General features: G+C 30.6%; 2 protein-coding genes across 7 annotated transcripts; both read right to left on the bottom strand.

Annotated features, from left to right (window-relative positions):
- Positions 1-276: 276 nt before the first annotated feature.
- LOC112802451 (carbonic anhydrase, chloroplastic) lies at positions 277-7,463 on the bottom strand. 6 transcript variants are annotated; one of them, XM_072236356.1, is made up of 11 exons: positions 7,050-7,463; positions 6,918-6,972; positions 2,850-2,908; positions 2,570-2,722; positions 2,428-2,476; positions 2,193-2,309; positions 2,051-2,104; positions 1,877-1,962; positions 1,495-1,600; positions 834-1,043; positions 277-499 (listed from the first exon to the last, which is right to left on the bottom strand). In XM_072236356.1, the coding sequence occupies exons 3-10, from the start codon at positions 2,897-2,899 to the stop codon at positions 879-881; spliced, it is 780 nt and encodes a 259-aa protein (XP_072092457.1). In that variant the 5' UTR covers positions 2,900-2,908; positions 6,918-6,972; positions 7,050-7,463; the 3' UTR covers positions 277-499; positions 834-878. The 6 variants fall into 6 exon arrangements, with proteins under 6 accessions (XP_072092457.1, XP_072092455.1, XP_072092456.1 ...); XM_072236354.1 differs by having other exon boundaries at positions 885-1,043; XM_072236355.1 differs by lacking the exon at positions 6,918-6,972 and having other exon boundaries at positions 7,050-7,459.
- A 7,080-nt stretch (positions 7,464-14,543) lies between these two features.
- On the bottom strand, positions 14,544-15,874 carry LOC112803937 (uncharacterized). The gene has a single exon (XM_025847386.3). It carries the CDS (start codon positions 15,619-15,621, stop codon positions 14,674-14,676), a length of 948 nt encoding a protein of 315 aa, XP_025703171.1. The 5' UTR covers positions 15,622-15,874; the 3' UTR covers positions 14,544-14,673.
- Between the last annotated feature and the right edge of the window lie 4,887 nt (positions 15,875-20,761).

Here is a 20,761-nt window from a genome sequence, read left to right as displayed (position 1 = left end):
AAATATATTTTTTTTGTTTTTACTGAATTGAATTATAAGCGGGTGTTTTCATAAAAGTATTGATATAATATATATTTAAAAAAAATAAATGCTAATGTAGATAATATAATATAATTTATGTGTCATTTTATTATTTATCTATATTTTTATTGTATTAGTATGTATAAATTTATTATTGTACCAAAACAAACACCTTTTAGTATTATAGACAACGAGGCCGAATTGTTGAAGTAAGCTAGAAATATTCAAATATTTTGATAGGAACAGCTAATAATGTGGCCAAATTAAATGATGAAAATTTTATTTGCCTTAGAAAAGGATTTCCAACTCTTATTATTAAAGGAGAGGTAGTTTCCAAACTAAAACTAGTTCATAATTTCAATTTCATATATATATAATAGATGAAAATCAAAGTAAGCTAGCTTAGGCCTCTTCATTTGCAGACACAGGAATGACCCTAATATAGCTTCCAATGCAGAATCGTGGCCACATCTTTTACCTAAACAAACAAGAAAAATCCATTGGTACGCTGAAACATACACCTTAATTAAATTAACAACAATGTTACAGAATCAGTATAATTTATTATATAGCTTACACACTTTCTCTTCATTTGCTCCTTAATTAAAAAAAAAAAGAAAAAAAAAAAGAAGGAAAGCAACACTTCATTTATTAATTTATTTATACTTGGTTTATTTGTACCAATGGAGATTGATATATATATAGTGATGGAGAATCTCCATCAATTAGGCTCATAATGAAGAAAATGAACAAGGATGATGATATAATTAATTACATAGTATGTAGAATGATAGGGGAGTGGGAGAGAATACTTAATTAGGGAACCAAGTAGAAGATGAGGTCATAATTGATGATGTTCATACGGAGAAAGAAGAGGAAAGGCCAAACTGAAGGCCCCAGAGCTCAAAAGATCCCTTAACAAAGTCATAGTATCCTCCTTTCAGTGCCAGTGTCTTGTTCACCAATCCATCCCTCACAAATGGGTATGTTAGAAGGTTCCCAAGTGAAACATTCACTGCTTCCTGCATTTTCAATTCAATATTCCTAATTTCAGTCTTACCATCACCTCACACACCCACACAATTTTTATATAAAATTATAAATAGAAATTTCTGTTAATAAAACAAAAGTAGCAAAAAACAATTAGAACTTGTCTTATTTAGTATTTATTAATTATTATAACAATTAATAAATATTATATAAGATAAGTTCTTATTATTGTTTTTTTTTATTTTTCTAATATTACTGCTATATAAATAAGTGACCTCCTTTTTTTAATGCAAAATTTAATTTTCATGCATTATCTGTGTTGTACCAATATAAAACTAACTAATTTTTACATCCAGTATTTAAAATGTTATCTAAATATATGAATTTAATTAGATAATTTTGTAAAATTTTTTATATTATCAATGTATCAAAATTTTTCCGTATGTTATTTTTTTTTTCTTGTAATTCTTTATTGTCTTATACCTTCTCACAGTGAAAACACTGCTCTGCAAAAGGTGCATCACCATGTTGTGCCTTAACCTTAGTCTTGGCGGGTAAGCCAATTTTGACCCACTCCTCAATAAAATCACTGCACAGGTTAAAGAGAAAATATAAATAAAAAAATGATATAGAATGTAAAATTCCTTATGAATCAAAAGTGAACAATAATTTGAATGAAGACTAGTTAGTCCATTTCTGTATACATTCTAATAAAAATGCAAGTTGGCGAGCTAAAATGATTAAAATTGCAACACTGGGTAGTTTATTGTACCAAAAACTGTTAAAATTGAAATATTTTTGCTTTCATGGTTATAATAGATGAGAACATAAAAATAAATTTAGTGTAATGCAAAAAATAACTTACGTGGAATAGGCTCCATCGTATGGGAAAGACAAGAGTCCCTTAATACCACCACAAGCACTGTGTCCAATGACCACAATTTCGGAAACCTTTGTATAAAAATAACTTGGTTATGCTAATTAGATTTGACTCTTCCTATAATAATCATTATTAATCAAATCAATATCATTTCATTACCTTGAGATGCAGAACTGCATACTCAATAGCAGAACCAGCTCCAGCGTATTTTGTCTGGTACAAAGAAGAGTAAACACCATTAAAATTAACCATCCATTTGAGTATAAAATAATGAAAATCAGAAATGTAATTTAAAACGGACCTGGTCATATGGTGGAACAATGTTAGCAACATTTCTGACCACAAAGGCCTCACCGGGCTGGAAATCTAACACATGAGATGGGCACACTCTTGAATCAGAGCAAGCAAACACCATGAACTGCAAAAACCAAAACCGAACCACCACAAAGTTATTAGCGCAATAATTTAAAAAAAGAAACACTGATGTGAAGCACAATTTTTTATATGAAATTGATGAATACAAGAAAGAAAAATACCTTGGGGGCTTGTCCTTTGGCAAGTTCACCATACAAAGCAGGGTTCTTGCTGTGGAACAATAGAGAAAATGAAAAACTTAAGGTATAAGAAATAAAAGAAAAGAATAAAGAAATTAAATGTTTAATGAATTAAGTTACTAACTCATATTTCTCTTTCTTGAAGTGAATGAATCCAGCTTTGATCCTCTCAGAGGCTGCATCAGATGCAGCGATTCCACCGGAAGATGATGTTCCCAATGAAGCTGTTATCTGTTCAACTTTCTCAGCTGCTGTAGCCCTCAGCTCACCCTTCTCCCTGTCACCATTTTTATTTTTTATTTTTTTAATTAATTAATTAATATTCAATCATGATGAAGGTATAATAATACTGTTCTGGAATTTTGCATTGTTCTTAATTATGTATTTGAGATTTAATTTATTACCTCAAGAGTCTCTGAAGTTCTTCAATAGCCTCCTCGTACTCCTTTCCCATCTCTTCTCTCTTCATAAATCACAAATAAAGAAATATGTGTCAACCTTTAAATTAATAATAAAAATAATGAGTTAAATTAAAGAAACTAAAGTGGGTGAAATCCTTAATTTATGAAATTTTAGCCATATTAGGTTAATAGCTTGATGCTAGCTTAGTAGCATTAAATTTGGTTATGTAAATAAATATTGCAAAAATCTAAAAAATATATATTAAAATTGATATGACTTTTTCATAAGTGATGGTGAAAGTATATGAGGGAATTAAAAAATTAGTTTTAGTAAATATTGCAAAACTGATTTATGATGAATAGACCTTTTTCTTTTCTTATGATTAGTTTGGATTTGCTGTATAACCCGCCTTAGAATCCTCCAACAAATAACTAACACACTCTTATAAGTTATAACTATGCTGGCTCCACCATATAAAGGAAAATTTACATTATATAGAATTAAAAATTTTGGTATGAAAAATTGGTTAATTGTGTGGTGTTGATTGGTGATACATACTAGTGTATGAACATGTCCATGCCACACACCTGTCACTCAAACCTAACTAAGCTACCAATGTGGTGTGGTAGGTCTCCAAAGAAAAAATGAAATGCTGATCCCGTGAAAACTCTTAAATTTTAGAAACTTGATGAAATGTTTATTTTTCATTTAGCAACCAAATTAACCTATTATATCTCTTAAGCTCAAAGAGAGATCAAATTTTGTAGTATGCTTAGTATGCTATTTAATAATTTTATATTGAGTATGTTACGTGTATACTAAAACCAATTATTAAAATCAGTTATTAGTATAAAATATATGTTAGAATATATAATATATATTAAAAATAAATTAAATAATACATATATTTATATATAAATACATAACAATTAATTTTAATAGCTAATTTTAATGTACAAATAACATTTTTAAATTTGGTCGTGTCATGCATGCATATGATTTTTAAGGTAGTTAATTATTATTACCAAAGTAAAAAGCTTTTGACAATTAATAACTAGGATTGGCAACTAATAAAGTCAAGGCGCAAAAACAAATTTGATATTATTTTATAGACATACAATATGGGGAATGACCAAGGAAAAGAATTGATCTTTTTGTTTTATATATATGTATATAAGTAAAAGAATACGTAGTTTTCACTATATATGTGTCATTATATGTGTTATGTTGAAAACTCGAAATTTCTTTTCGTTTCAATTTTTTTTTCCTCCAGATAATATCATATAAATCGTATTTTGTAACATATGTCAACATATGACTAGAGTCTAGATTTCTATAACAATAATAATAAAAATAATAAGTAATGATAAATAATTATACACTTTTAGTGCATCAATGTTGAATGAAGGTTGTCGAAATAGCCCATGACACACTAACACACATTATAAGCCAAAAGTACAAATAGAATTGTGGGTTTTTACTGAAATTTAAAAGAAGAAATAATTTCTTTAATTTCATTGTAAAATAATGATTATTTTTAAAAAATTTGATAATCCAAAAATGTAATTATTTTTTTATAAACCAATTAAGAGAGAGAATTTAAAGTAAGAAACTAATCAACAAAAACACAATTTTCATTTGTTGCATATATATATACCAAGGGCAAAGTTGGGGTGATGATGGGTTGAGCAATAACAGGCCTGTCTTGGATGAGAGGAGGAAAAGAGGAGGAGGAAGACGACGACGAAGGGGTGCCAAGGGCGGCGCAAACGGAAGGGCGCAATGCGGCTCTCCTTACGGAGGTGTTGGCAGCTGGAGAGATGGAAGAGAGACACCAACCGTTAATGGAGGAGGTCGACATTGGTTTGCAATGTTATTACTCAAATTTTGTTTGCTATATAGTATAGTATTGATTGTTGACTAGTACTATTATACTATATGGTCATCAAAGTGGCCTATACGTGATTCCATGCACCCTCCCTTATATTGGTGAAATAAGAGGTAGATAATGAAAGTGAAAGCCAAACAAATGAGAGCTTCAATCCTATCCTTGTAGATGAGGTTTGAATGTTGGAGATTAACTACCAAAGAATGACCATAACCCTATGTCACTTTGGATCACCTTTTTCTTGTCACATATATACATACATAACCCTTCTATTTTTTTTTTCATTTTCCACCACCATATTCATATTAATTAATGAACGTACATATATCTATTCTCTTGTCTACTACTCACACACACATAAAATTAGGAATTTTTTTTAAAAGTTAATTTCCACATATTGTATTATGAGTGGCATTAGAATAATTCATCTTTTTTGAGTGCCTAAGAGGGTGTTATGAATGGACATTGCATTGTGTATATAGATATTATCTATGAGATTTTGCGTACGTTAATTCTTATAAGAATAGAAATTGTGGCAATGAGTCTTCCAATGGATTTAGAAATTAAGTAATCATTAATAGGTGTAGGGTACGTTTTGTCCCATTTTCTTTTTTTTTTCTTAAAATAAAATTTGTGTGTGTCATGACATGCAAGCAATGCCGGTTTGCCACGTAGGTGAAAACTATAACCACGTATACCCCATCTGAAAAGCTAAGGGACAAAACATTTTATTGCAATAATATTATTGCTCTACATATAGATGCATCTCTATTCGCTATTTTTGCCACAACTTAGGAGGATCCGTTACATTCATTTGCACATAAATCCATATAGTATGTTGAAATTATTTAAAAAAAATGGAAGTACATATTTTAATACACTATCTTCCACGTATGCTTTGGAAGCTAGATAGCATAAACAAAAGGTACTCACACAAGAGTGTATTTATCTGAAAATGATATTAAGTCTATCTACAATATATAATAGTGTGAAATAGTGACATATATTCTAGCCAAAGATTAGATCACTCTACAGTCTACATTTTCCTCTTACTAATGCTAGCATCTCCTCTTCTGTGGCATATGTGAACTTCAATATGATTGGTGAGACCATGCAGCTGCTAGGAACATTATTGGAGGTTTAATTTTTCCATTTTTCTTTAAGTTATTTGATAAGATCCACACACTCTCATATCACTTAAACTTTGTGGCTTGGTAGAAAAACCTCCCTTTATGTTAAAAAAAGAAAAGAAAAGAAAAGAAAAAAGTAATAACCTTCAACATCTAGTGCTAAGATTGAAAAAGGAAAGTTATGTGTATGGTCACATGCAGTTTTAACATTCAATAAAAGAAAACAAATTGAAAAATAATTATTCATGTATTTTTAATTTTTTATAACCCTTTCTATATCCATAGGTTGAACCAGTGGTTCACATGTGACGGACCTCATAAGCGATGGACTACAAGGATAAAACCCTATCCTTGAATCTTTCAATTTGTGGTTCTCAACATCAAAGTAGAGTTCTTTAATTAGTTCACCTACAATGGTTGAGCCAGTGGTTCACATGTTCCTTTTTGTGACAATTTTTTTTGGGTTTCAAACGGTATCTTCTAACCCAATAAACTAAGAGTTAATTTTTCATGAATCAAAATTTTATTTAAAAATTTATCATTAGCCAATAAATTATTTTACATACACAAAATAGAATTCAAATACTAAACACTTATTTAAACTAACTTGTAAATTAATCACTCCACTAAATTAAGTTAGCTTTTCTTTTTTTTTTTTTGTTAACAAAAGGGCTAGAGGCCTAAAACACAGATCAAATGAACTTTTTGGGTCAACAATGACATGAAATGCTTTTATTTTTTAGGTCTGATGAAACTTTTTTTTGTTCACATGAAACTTTACCATTCTAGTGGGCTTACATATCAAATACCTCGACACAAACAAGACCCATATCCACAGCTCACGGCCCATTTTTCCAAGTTACAAACAGTGGAAAGAATCTTTAATCGTGTGTGTGCGAGTGCATAGTATGCGTAAATTTGTGATGTGTATGATTGAGAGTTGTTCATATTTATCTTATAAAATAAATAAAGAAATAAAATATAGTTGTAATGGAGAAATTTTCTTTATAATCAAGATGTGAGCATACAGTTCCCAATAACAGAATCATTACCTAAAGAAAAACAGGTGCTCAAAACGGGGTTATATAGTGATGCCTGTGAATTTGCCTATAAATAACCATGAGAAAGTTCATAAAGAAAAAAAAATTCTAGAGAGATTGAAAGAAGAACATATACATACTTACCCCAAATTCTTCGAGAGAAGCCTATATATAATTTTTCAAACCCAATAGTTGGCTTTAATTTGTGGTAATCATAACTTATGATATTTGTGATAAAAAGATCAAATATAAATTCTCAACATCAATGTTATTTATACCGTTCATTTTCTACATTTTTACTCTACACCTCACTTTTATGACAAAATAATAGAAAAATTTATATTTTTTCCTTTATCATACATAAAAGGAAGGTGCAGAGAATGAATATAAAAAATGAAGGGTAGAAATAACATTACTGATTCTCCTCCAAATTTTTCAACAAATTCCTTTGTGAGAAACTAAGGAAACAGCAGTAATAGTAATGCAGTAGCCGCTAGGAACTTGGAAGCAAAATCCAAAGAAGAGAGAATAAAACTTAGGGTTGGTTTTCTCATGAGCAATAATAATGGCCAATATGATGCTATATAATATTACATACAAATTACGACTATGATAGGGCTATTTGATTTTGATGTCAACATTCAGTGTACACGATGAAGAAATTATGTCGACATTGTTTTATTGGCATGTCTATGTCACTACTTGAATTAATGAACTGTTTGCGGTTAACAGATCGATAATGCATGCATAGCACATGTTTAGATTAACAATTTAATTTAATTTAAATATGAAGTGTACTATTTTCACATGTTTTTGCAAATTTCCTCAACAAAGGAGAACTCAAGCCGAAGATTTTGGAATTGCATCTATTATGACGTATGTTCGTGTTTTGTCTTGTGAATTAGAGTTTAGGGATATGAGTTTTTTTGTTATGGTATTGGATTATCAATAGTTTAGAATGAATGTAATTTTTTCGTTGGGCAGATCCGAAGTCTGCAGAATCACAACAAGATACTAAAATTGCAAGAATTAGGAGAAAAATTACAAGTTTGAAAGCAAGATTGAGGGATATTGAATGAAAACTTAAGGTTGTTGGAGATCGACTGTGGGGAGTTTTTCCTGCTGGGATGAGGACGGGGAGCAAAATTCTCCCGAGGCAAGCACTGAGATTCCTGCCCCATCCCTGCTAATCCCCGAAATTCATAAATTTACTTAATTGTCCTTAATAGTTTATATATATATATATATATATATATATATATATATATATATATATATAGAGAGAGAGAGAGAGAGAGAGAGAGAGAGAGAGAGAGAGAGAGAGAGAGAGAGAGAGAGAGAGAGAGAGAGAGAGAGAGAGAGAGAGAGAGAGAGAGAGAGAGAGAGAGCATCACCACGTCATTCTTTATATTCGTGGCGTTCCTTTCCACAACTCTATTGTCGTGTCTATTCTCCTCTCTGCTGTCGCGTCCCGCACCTCGTCCACTGCTCTGTGCTCTGGCTCACCGTGGTGTCTCCCGCTGCATCATTTTGAAAGAAGTCAGCCTCTTGTCGTTTAGACTTTTTATATAAAATTTTGCTGCTTTTGTATAGGATGGATACTTTCAGCTATATTCCTATGGAAATTAATAATTAGTCAGACAAAGAGATGGGGAATGGAGCCCTGTAGAAAATGAGAATGGGAAGCAATACTCCCCCATGGCGGGAACGGGACAGGGACGGCGAGCAAATCTAAGGGCAAGGATGGGAGTAGGGAGGCATTCTAGTTTAGTGAATTTAGGGTTTTAGGTTTGAATGGTTGAAAGTGTTTTATGTTTTCTGATTATTAAATTGTTGAATGTGTCTGATTATTGACTCTAGTTTAGTGGATTTAGGGATGTAGGTTTGAATGACTGAAAGTGTTTCATGTTTCCTTATTAGTGAATTGTTGAAAGTGTCTGTTGTTCATTGATTGTTGACATTTGGTGCTATTTAAGTTAATTGTTAATAGAAAGAGTTTGTGCACATTCCAGTTATAGATGAACTTTTGTAAAATTTCTATAAAAATCTCTATATATTATGGTTATTTGCTTCTGAAGTTTTAATTTATATTCCCAATTGGTTTATTTGTGGATTGTTGATATGTTCCACTGAACAACAACGCATGTACTCAAGAGATGACCAACATTATCAAGCTGATATACGGCCATCTCTGGCCCAACTACAAGAAGATCCCCTCTAAGACCAGAGAGCGATGATTTCAAAAATGGGCGGTAATTAATTTTTTTTAGTTTGTAATTTTTTAAGCGAGTTTATATCTTATATTTTGATTAACTAATTTTAAAGTTTATTTGTACAGCTACATTTTATATGGGACACCTCTCACGATGCCTTCATTAGGAAGATCTACGATAATGATGGCTAGATACCGGTTTAGAAATTCATAAGTTAAAACTCAAGTTTTGTCGTAGATATAATCCTAAACTGTCAAATAACCCTATCAAAGTTTAAAAGATGTCACAAGTTACAAATCAAATAAACGAACATTTCAAATCTTGGGTCGTTCTCCCATAAAATTACAATCGGGTGTAAAAGTATTCACTATGAAAAATGGGGTTTTGTAGCAATAAACGGAAATTTAAATTACACGAAATTAAAAGAAGCAAAGAAATATCTAAACGACAAAAGAAATTAAATTAAAAGTAATAAATCAATTAACTAGTAAAAGAATGGAAATTCAAATGCTAAAAAAATCTTGACAAGGGTTGAGAGTCAAGGATCACTATTCTTATCATTGACCACAAACATGATGATTATGAAGAGTTAATCTCACTTTGTCAACTCCTAAACATCAGGAAAAAGTCAAATAGGCATAATTGATCTTAATCAACAAATCATAACCAACTCACTAATTAGACTTAGTGAATGGATAGCGTTAGTGGAAACAAAATCAACTAACAATCATAAATCACCAATCAATATCAGGCATCAATGACTCAAGGTCACTTAAGTCCTCAATCCCAAGTCGAAAAGAAAAATCTACTCTATAATTAAAGACGACATTTCATCAAACACTTAAAAGGCATATAAATAAAGCATCATAAATTGCATGAATTAATGAAATCTACAACTAACCAAAATAAGAATGTAATAGTATCAACTCACTTAAGCATCATGAAAACATCAAATTGCATTAAAAAAAATAGAATTCAACAATTATTTATAAACTAAAAAGTAACAAAATAGAGAAATTAACAAGAGAAATTAGGCAAATTAAGATAGTAGAATAAAAAAATTTAAAGAAAACTACACTAGAATAATATTAAAACCCAAAACTAGAGAGAAATTAAACTAAGAAACCCTAACAACTTTAAAATTCTAGAGAGAGCTTCTCTCTCAAGAATCACCTAAACCATAATAAAACCCAAAATTATGACTACTTTTTTGATCCCCTTGAATTCTTGCTTCAAATGCTTTAGAAATGAGTTGGATTGAACCCAAAATGGATCAGAAATTGCGAGCCATGTGTTCTTTTAAGTGAGTCACGCACTGCAAGTCGTGTGTACGCATACGCACAATCTGGCAAATTTCCAAAACTCATATTCTTCATAAATTCTCTACTTTTACACGCTTTCTCTCCACCTTTTCCAAGTCATTCTTACCTTCTAAATCTGAAATCACTCAACAAATACATCAAAGCATCGAATGGGATAGAGGTGAATTGAATTTTGACAATTTAATGGTCTAAAAAGCATATTTTTAACAATAAATCATAATTAGAAAAATTTCTTAAAAGCATGCATTTTTCATAAATAAGTGTAAGATAAGTTGATAAAATTCACTCTTTTCAACCCAAAAAAATCATTATAAAATATGAATTTATTATACGGCCATCAAATGAGTCGGCGGCAGCAGTAGATGCTAAAGAATGTTCATGAAGGGCAAGACTATCTGATAACCTTGCTCTGACTGGAAATAAAGAAGGCACTGCTAGTTCACTGGAAGACCGATGAGGGGTTCGGGCATTAGCGTCTCACTAACAGGGCTAATAAGGCATCAGCCAGATTGTTTAAGTATACCGGCGGCTTAGCAACCTTCATCAAGACTAAGGCACACTGGTACATAGTATCCTTAATTTTGTTATTAACTTAGTTATATTGTTTTACATATCATTACTAGGCATCCTAAACATATGCAATATGTGTAGTTGAAGTCATTGGATTACGATGCGATATTGGCGAAGACGTTCAAGTACACCCAACGTTGAAGGAGAACAAAGCGATATTTAATGATCAGCGGTCTCAGAATCATTATGTGAGTAAAGATACATCTGATTTTCTGATATAAAATTAGAGATTAACTATATAGCTGTCGTACTAATCACAATAACATGTGTTATACAGGAGTCTTACATGTAGAGACTAAAGGTCGTGACTCAGCAATCTCAATAAAGTGGGGAGGACGCCACCGATGGATCTGCAATTTTAATCATTGATCCCGATGCGGTTTGAACGCCGTATAAGAACCATATATAGGGGCTGGAGTCATTCTTCACCAGAAGCCTTCGAATCTCCACGTTTAGACCATTATCTGTCCTTCTCTAAGAATGCTTTTTATGTTTAGAAAAGTATTAGAAAGACACATCAAATTCAAAAAGAGGATTTTTTTTTGTGCATTAGCTCTCTTAATCATTTTTTTCAATTTGATTCTTGGTAAAAAAAAAGGGGCTGTAACAAATAGCTGTCCTACGTCCACATTTCAAATACTGACCTTACTATTGATGATCTTTAAAGAGATGGTTGCTAAAATTTGCATGAGATATACACCATTATACTAACCCTGCTAATTTGTCTTTAAATATTTTTTTATTATCCTAATGTGAAATCTGGGGACATATTGAGTTGGGGATAGGATGTATCAACTTCAAAAATTTTCTCTTCTAGTAGTGGTTACTTATGATTTTACAAGCATAAATATAGTTGGAAGGAGATTAATAATTGACTTTGACTTTAGAGGACTCATATATCTGGGAAATTTAAATTTTTTATTTAACTTGTATCTTTAATGGTCTTTCCACCTCTGTTTTTAGACATTATTGTGGGCTTTCTATTTTTGACTTGTGCCCACGTTATTCTCTAGCTCCGAAAATCGTCCTTCATTGTTTACGTGATTGTCCAAAAATTAATACAATTTGACAGAATTTACAGCTTAACAATATTCATTGCCCATTTTTAAAATAGTGAATAATTGAAAGTAAGAATATGAATACTACTCTTTTTTTCTTTGGTCTTTGGTGAATTTAGAGAGACCAGAATAATGATATTTTTAATCTTACAAATTCTTAGCCTTTCAGTAAAGTGCTAACTTTAATCTTAGCTTCTAATAAGAAATTAAACTCTTTGTTCACAAAATTTAATGTTGTTCGTTTAGCTTGTCCGATTTTATTTTGGTCTCTTTCTTCTTGAGAGTTGTTCAAAATTAATAGTGATACTAGTATCTATGACAATTCTACTGATTTTGATAGTGTAATTAGAAAATCGGATGGTGCTGACACTATAGTTGTCTTGGAGTAATACTACTAAAAACGGTGTTTTGTTGTGAACTTTTTATTATTTGAAGAGATTTATTTTTGGTTTGGAAGATAGAGCACAAGTAGATTTTTTTATAAGATAGATTGTTTAAAAGTTTTTTTTATAGTTCAGAACGTTTCACCAACGTTCAAAATGCGGATCATGTCTTAGTTTCTAAATTTGATAAGAGATAATGTAAGATAGTTTAGAGATCGGCCAACTATGTTGTAGATGCTATGGCAAAATTTGAAATAGTGAACAAAATATCTCACACGAAGTTGTTGGAATCTTAGGATGAATTTCGTACCCTGCTTAATAAGGACTTAATTGCTGTCTTTTAGGCGACTTTTCTCTCCGTTTGTTTTTTTTCATGTCTAATCACAAAAAAAAAAATTATTAGTACTCACTACTCACGTAAATTTTTTGGTGGAAACTCACTTGCAGTCGATTGCAGGTGAAGTTGCTTCTGGATCGTTGACACGTTTTTGTATGGTTTAAAAAAAACCGATTTATTTTATACAAATGATTCATTTTAAAAAATCGGTTTGAATAGATCAAATAACTACTTTTAAAATAATTTAAATTCTTTCTACGTGTTATTCCTAAATTCCTAACAGATGAATTTGATATGTTCTTTTTTTTCATTCATATTGACCAATTTTTCTTTAAATTTATCTGAAACTTTTTTTATTTAATTTTTGTCAAATATATGTATACAAATTGTTTGAAAAAGTAAAGTTTAGTATTTTGAAAAAGAAACAAAATTTACGGTTTTTTTTATAGGAATGGCATAAATGATATCATCTGACCTTTTTTTTGTGTCTCTGTTTCTATTTTCTTGATGAGTTTTGTTTTATTTCCCATAACTTACATTTTCAGTTGCTTTTAAATTAAGCTGTAAACATATTTTAAATTAAGCTGTAAAAATATGTTCAATTGCAAATTTATCGTTAAATTAAATTTTATGGTAATCAATCAATTAACTTTTATTTTACTAATAAACTATTTTCATGCAAATTATTGTTGATTTTTCAATATTATTCTATAAATAAATTATTTTTTTAAGATAATAAGACTATAATTTACTTTGTCTAGAAATTATGATTTCACTGTCATGCATGTTTTTGTGTTTTTACTTATCAACTAGAATTTATTTTTTAATGAAATTAGAATTTATTTTCAATAAAACAAAAGTATCTAATCAAAATATTAATTTGGTCTCCTTAAATAATTGAACATAATATTATTAATTTTGTCTACAACAAAAATTTTTAATAAATTTTTTCAAAATAAAATTGATTCAAAAATAGACAAAAAAAAGAACAGCTAATGAAAATATTTATTTTGACATTGCCATCAAGAATAGGATAGCCATAGAAAAAATTCAACCAAATAAAAAGGACCTAACTCATACCATTAAACTACCATCATATCATCACAATAAACTATAACATCACCAACTAAAGAGACATATAACAAATATGAAAGAGATCATGCCAAAATTTCAACAATGCTCATGCTATCAACTAGTCTACGTTATACCATAATTACATTTTTGTCATCCATCACATGAAATTGCCATGAATTATCTTGGTATTTATGATCCTGAACATCAAAATAGTGTGATGACATAAATATGTACGTATTTATTAAATAATTTTCATCATTCACAGAGGAATGAATAAAAACATAAATTAAGAAATACATTTAAAATAATAAATTTGATTAAGAAATATAAATAAAGGAACATATCTAATTGAAAGTTTCATATTAGTTCTGAAAAGGAGATTAAAAGAGAACGAATTTTACATGCGAAACGAAGAAGAAGGGAATAAAAATAACTGCTTGGTCCAATTTAAACCGATTTTTTTAAATAAACCATTTATATAAAATAAATCGATTTTTTTAAACCATATAGTAACACGTCTCAGCCATCCAAAAGCAACTTCACCTGCAGTCGACTACAGGTGAGTTTCTACCAAATTTTTTATCGCAAATTTTTATTACTTTTTAAACTATTTTTGTCCTTATTATTTAAATTTTTTAAATTTCTCATTAATGACCATCAAAATAAACAAGAGAGATAAAATTTTGTACACTTAATTTCTGTAAATTTACTGATAAATCAGGTCATGTCCAAACTTTTTCAAATAATTGGGATAATAATGTTTAATAATATTAATCCCATTATAAAAAAAGGGAAAAAAATGGAAGAACACTCAAAATGGAGGGAAGGTCCTTCCCATGCCGTTGAGAGTAGCACAGAACCCAACCAAGTCTTGCCTGTACGGCAAATATGACCTCCTCTTATCCACTCTCCTCATCTCTCTGTTCCTCACATACAACGCCTCATGTGCCGACACTGCCGCCGGCGACCTTTTTCCGGCGAATCCGCCGCCGCCGCTTCCACCGCTGCACTCCTCTTTCGATTTCACATTGGCTCCTTTCTTCTCTACTTTCTTCTTCTTTTCTTTCTTCTCCTTTTGCTCCTTCTTGGACGAACCAAACCCTGACGAAGAGAATGACGGCGATGCCGACGGCGTCAAGAAAACCAAGGTGTTCTTTCCGTCGCTTTTGCTCCGCCGGAGAAAATCTAGAATCTTCCACCTCTTCGCCGGCGACGGCGACGACGAAGACGATCCTGTCGAATTGCTCTTCTTGCATCTGCTCGGCGATGCCTGTACCGGATTCGGAGTCCACACGCAGTACGTTCCCGGTGGAATTCCGTCCAGATCGTCGTCCACCTCCGACGAAGACGACGACGACGGAGGATCGCGGCTGCTCCGGCGATTCTCCGCCTCTTCGCCTATCAACAACTCCTCCATCGAAAATCGAATATCCTCCGCGCCAGAATTCCTATCACCTTCGCCGTCTTCATCGCCGTTAGCTCCTCCGCCGCATTCCGGCGGAGTTCCAGCGAGATCTTGGTTGAAGACTGGGAAAACAGGACCGTTGAAGCGATCAAAGAAAACGCCTTCAGCGGCCTTTCGAAACGCTATGAACTCGAAATCGGTGTCGTCGTTTTGGAGATCGGTGTCGTTTTGAGGAGGAGAGTAGTGCTCTCGTGTAACTTGATCAGCGATGTGTGCGAGTTTGTGAGAAGAGTAAGTGCTGAAGCTTGGGCACACAAGAGAGTACTCCTCGATCTCTTCTTCTTGTTTCCGCATTTCTATAAATTCCTCAGTTTCTCTCGGTTTTTCTCTTAAATTTTAATACAAGATAAAAGAGAATTAATTGTGTTCCTTTTCGCTGTGGGGTTTTCTAAGGAATGAGGAATGAGTTGGTGCATATTTATATTGGAGGAAGACGAAGATCAAGAGGAACGTCAGATAGAAGGTAAAGACTAAAGATTACAGCACTAAAATATTGTAGCTACTACAATGGATGCGCTCCTGTTTAAGAAATCATTGTTTTTTTTTTAAATATCTCATCTCATAATTATTAAAACAAAATTTTTTTAAATGAATCTTTTTAATTTTTTTTAATAATTGAGGAGGTAAAATATGATCTCTTTCTATTAATTTTATAAGTGGGATCAAAAATAAATATGAGAGAGAATAATAAAGGGTTAAAGATTATATTTTATATTTTCAAATTTTTTGACAATTTAAAAGATCTATTCTCCAATAGATGCACTCGTGTTTAAGAAATCATTATACTTTTTAAATATCTCATCTCATAATTATTAAAAAAAATTTTATAATTTCAAATATATTTTTTATAATTATATTAAATATATACTAAAATTAATTATTAATATAAAATATATATTAAAAATAAATTAAATTACATATATTTTATATAATTATATAATGATTGATTTAGTATTAATTTTTGGTGTGTAAATAATATTTTTTTTAATATTTATTCTAATATATTAATATGTCATAAATATCAAATTTCATTACTCTTTTTATTATTCTCACAAAAATATTTTAATTTATAAAAAATGCTATATATACAAAATAATTAACTTTTTTTTTAAAGATAAAAAAACTCAAATCCGTGACTTCTAAATGAATATGAAAAAATTATACCGTTTGAACTATACCTCAATAGCATAATTAACTATTATATATTGTTAAAATTATTTTTAATATATATTTTATATAAGTGTTATTGATTTTTCGCGTAAAATGTATTCTGATAATAATTACACATTATGTTACAGGCAATCTCTATGTACATTAATTACATTAGATACACTAATAAATTGATGCACTTTGATGCCAAGTTATTTGAGTTTTTTAAAAAAAACATTCATATTTAATATGAGAGAAAAGAAAAACAACTTTTATAAATAAAAAAAATATTTATAATAATCGTGATGTAAAAAAAAGTTTGAAACTTTAGCTTTACATATGGTTTCAACAAGACAATTAATTTGAACGTAGCTTCTATAATAGTCAGTTTGCTACTTTGCTATGTGATTAAGACTTGAGAGAGGGACTTGTTTGAACCCAAGATGTACTGTACCAAAATTAACTGAATACAAAGTTCAAAGAAAATATAGCTATATTATAAACATAAATTGGGTTTAACTAACAACCAATAAACCATCAACCATTGTTAGCAAAACCGTATAAATAATATATGTACGGGTTAGAATAATAAATGTCACTTTGTTTTAACATTTTCTGATGTGAACATAATTCCAAACCGTACCAGAGAGGGAGCTAATAGCAATCATCTGGAATTTTCCAACTTTGTTAGTATTGATTCCACTTAAAGTGCATGATTACGAAAATTACGTTTTACAATATGTGTTTGCGTGCGCGTGTGGTGATTTAGGGACAGGTAAGGTGTGTGAAATAAATGACACCACTATTTTGGGGGCCAAATGGAGGTCCCAATCAATAGCGGTGGGATATTAAATTAGGTGTCCTCTTACATTACATACGTGTGTCACACACAAATGCAAAACTACTAGCAGTAGCAAATTGCATAGCATATGGATCATAGATGGTTATGCCGTTTCTAGGTTATTATTATTATTTGGCCACTACAAGACATTAGAGGTTGTTCGATCCATGGGGTACCTTTAAATATACTGCACTAGATTTTTATTTTTTTTTTATGTTGTTAACAAGTATTTTTTAAAAATATTGAAGGTAAATTGTCTGAATATAAAATGTAAGTTTAATGTAATTTATTAAAGTTTTATGTGTCTTAAAATTGAAAACAACATCTTTTACTAAATCCTTACTTCTCCTCCTGTATGATATCGTTATTAATTTATTGTCCGTTCTTGAATGTTTACGTGGATTAATTAAGAAAATATTAGAATAATATATTGTGCATGCCTTCAAATAATTTATTAATAATTTTCTGTCTGTTATATTTTAATAATTAATAAATAGCCCATTTCCTGGCATATACATATACTAGATTATCACGCAATAATGCTTCATTGTATTACATTACGCTTAACCTTCTTAAATAAAAAAATATATTTTTTGTCCTCTTCCATTCTCTGGAGTTGAGGGATTTCCGGAATTTTTATTATTTTTAATTATCAATAGGCTTCATCAAATTTTGTTCATTTATAGCCATGTTGTGCAACAATATTAAAGCTCAAACCAGATATGCTTCATTATATTGTTTATTGACTCTATACAATTTTAAAATTTGAGCTCAAGCTTCTTGTTGTCCGATTCTAACATGGTCTATTCCCTCACAAGTCACAATCATACTTTCTCATTTTAAAAAAATTTAGCATAACACTTATACACAAATAGAATTCATAAGTTTTAAAATATATATATATATATATAAAACTAATTCCAAATTCATAATTTATAGGTTACCATAAAATAAGACATAATTATAACAGTATATTGTTCTAAAAATACTGCATATATACACTACCAGAAATACGGTGATTAGCCACGGAAAAAACCGTGGCTAAAATCAAGAAAAACCGTGGCAATCAAGCATTAGCAACGAATGGGTATCCGTGGCTAACAAGGGCGACGCATTTTCAGTTAGCCACGGTTTTTGGCCTGTTAGCCACGGTTTTGTGACCCGTGGAGACATTTAAATAGCCACGGTTTTCACTATTTTAGCCACGCTCTAAACCGTGGCTAAATGACAATAATATAATCAACAAGTATAATTTTGCCACAATTTTGTCCGTGGCTAATATTGGTGGGCTGGGTTTTTTTGCCACAATTTTGCCCGTGGCTAATGTTAGTGGGTTATTTAGCCATGGTTTTTTCCGTGGCTAATCATAAAAGATAAATTAATATATATATATATATATATATATATATATATATATATATAATAAAGATGCTACTTAGTACAAAATTATATCGTATAAAATTAAAAAAAATTAGCCATATCCATATAAGTAGAATTCTTATTAATAAAAATATGAAATTTAAGTAATAATGTTGAAAAGCAAATATCCTGAACTAAATGAGTTTAAACTATTACAAAATCAAGTATCAGAATGCATCATTATTAGATCTCTAACGTTTTCATTGGAGTACCTACAAAAACATTCAAATAAGATTGTGTTATCTCTTAATTCATGAAAAAAAAATGTTCCAAGACATTATTTAAAATAATAGTTTAATGTAAAAAAAAGTAAAAATGCATACCCAATAAAACTGAGTTTTTATTTTCACAACATAAAACATATCATTAAACTCCTCATCAATCAATATATTATATATTACTAGACTTATATCCTACTAAACAATTTTCAATTCAATTGTTTCATGTAAGTAAGTAAGATATCAGATTACAATCAAAATCATTTAGAGACAGAATTTAAAAATAAAAATAGAAATGTATTAGCAATTAACAAGATCAATATTTTAGAGTAGAAAGTTGAACTTACCAGGTAAATATTGAGCATATCGAGCATGCGGATCTTCCAGGTAAGTGTCCCTTGTTCCATGGCAACATGCATCCATTACTCTAAGTTACCATTGTTCACATATTCATCCATTAGTAGCTTAAATACTGAAACAAAAACAAATAAAAATGCTATTGATAATACAAAAAAATAGATACTATGTACTCAGGAGTTGTGAGAGCATAGATAATAACTTAAAATGATTTACTTTGCTAAAAATAAATACCTGTTAACTCCCTCCAAGCAGGCACATAAGATGTTTATGTCTAACATGACCTATAGCCTCCACTTCAATTATGAATTCACTTTTCTTATTCTTTATTAAATAATTTCAAATTTCAATCATACAACAACTTCGCTTTAATAATTGAAAGAAAACAGTCTCAACTACTGTCTAGTGTTATAATGAAAGAAAGGTTGAAAGAAGCAAATCAAATAAGTATCCTTACAATTTTTCAAGAAGTTTTTTTACTGCCACCTCATTTCTATTGATCAACGTATAGAATGCTTCTTACCATTCTTGGAAATTCCTTCTTCTTCATACATCAAACTAAAATCTCTCTCGTTTGAGATAGTTTGATCTACACTGATTAACATTATTATGATCACAAAATAACACTCATATAAAAAGAAATATTCACAAAGATTAGGCTCTTAAGTATATAAAAAATTACATATTTAAAGAATGGATGCTACCATAGTGATCTAAATGGTGGAACTTCTTCTTGTGAAGTGGTTTAGAATATACAAAACTAAATGTATAAAGTTAGACTCAAAAATAAGAAACACAAGAAATGATAAGAAATGTAAATAATAACTCTTATTTGCTACCTTGCTATGGCTATGAGCATTACCAAAATAATGTTGATTTTAGGAATTTTAGCATATAAAGGAGAACTAAAGTTAATTAGGAATATAATTAATCACATTAGTACGTACTACTAAGTAGATAATTATATTTATGCATTTAAATTATACTTTATACCAAAAATTCATTCTCTATACCATCAAAAGGATAAATGAATAAAACATGCAAATCCAAGACAATGCATTCATCTCCACCAACAACAAGAAGAGAAAATTTAAATCGACCAGTATTTTAGAGAGGCAAGATTCAGAGCACTACCTCCAGAGAGAGTGACAGTGAAGGAGGTGCAATGAAGCAACCTAGGGTTCCTTCAAGTCTTCTTCGCGATTTGCCGTAGAATCGGATTCTACCGATTTTGCTTGCTTCTTCGGCGACTCGAACTGCTTGCTTCTTCGGCGACTCGAACTGACGGTACTCGAACTGCTGCAAATCATGGTCCTTTCTCTTCCACAAAATGTCTAATGCGATCGTACTCAGAATTTAAACAGGAACGGATTGAGCATAACGGATTTACTCTGAAAGTTAGTTGCAGGAGCTAAGAAATTACGGATTTGGAGAAACTGAAGAGAATGTT

This window comes from Arachis hypogaea, chromosome 5 (genome assembly GCF_003086295.3).
Source record: "Arachis hypogaea cultivar Tifrunner chromosome 5, arahy.Tifrunner.gnm2.J5K5, whole genome shotgun sequence".
NCBI lineage: Eukaryota > Viridiplantae > Streptophyta > Magnoliopsida > Fabales > Fabaceae > Arachis > Arachis hypogaea.
The sequence above is the reverse complement of the archived record's forward strand: the minus strand, read 5'-3'. Positions and strand labels throughout refer to the sequence as shown.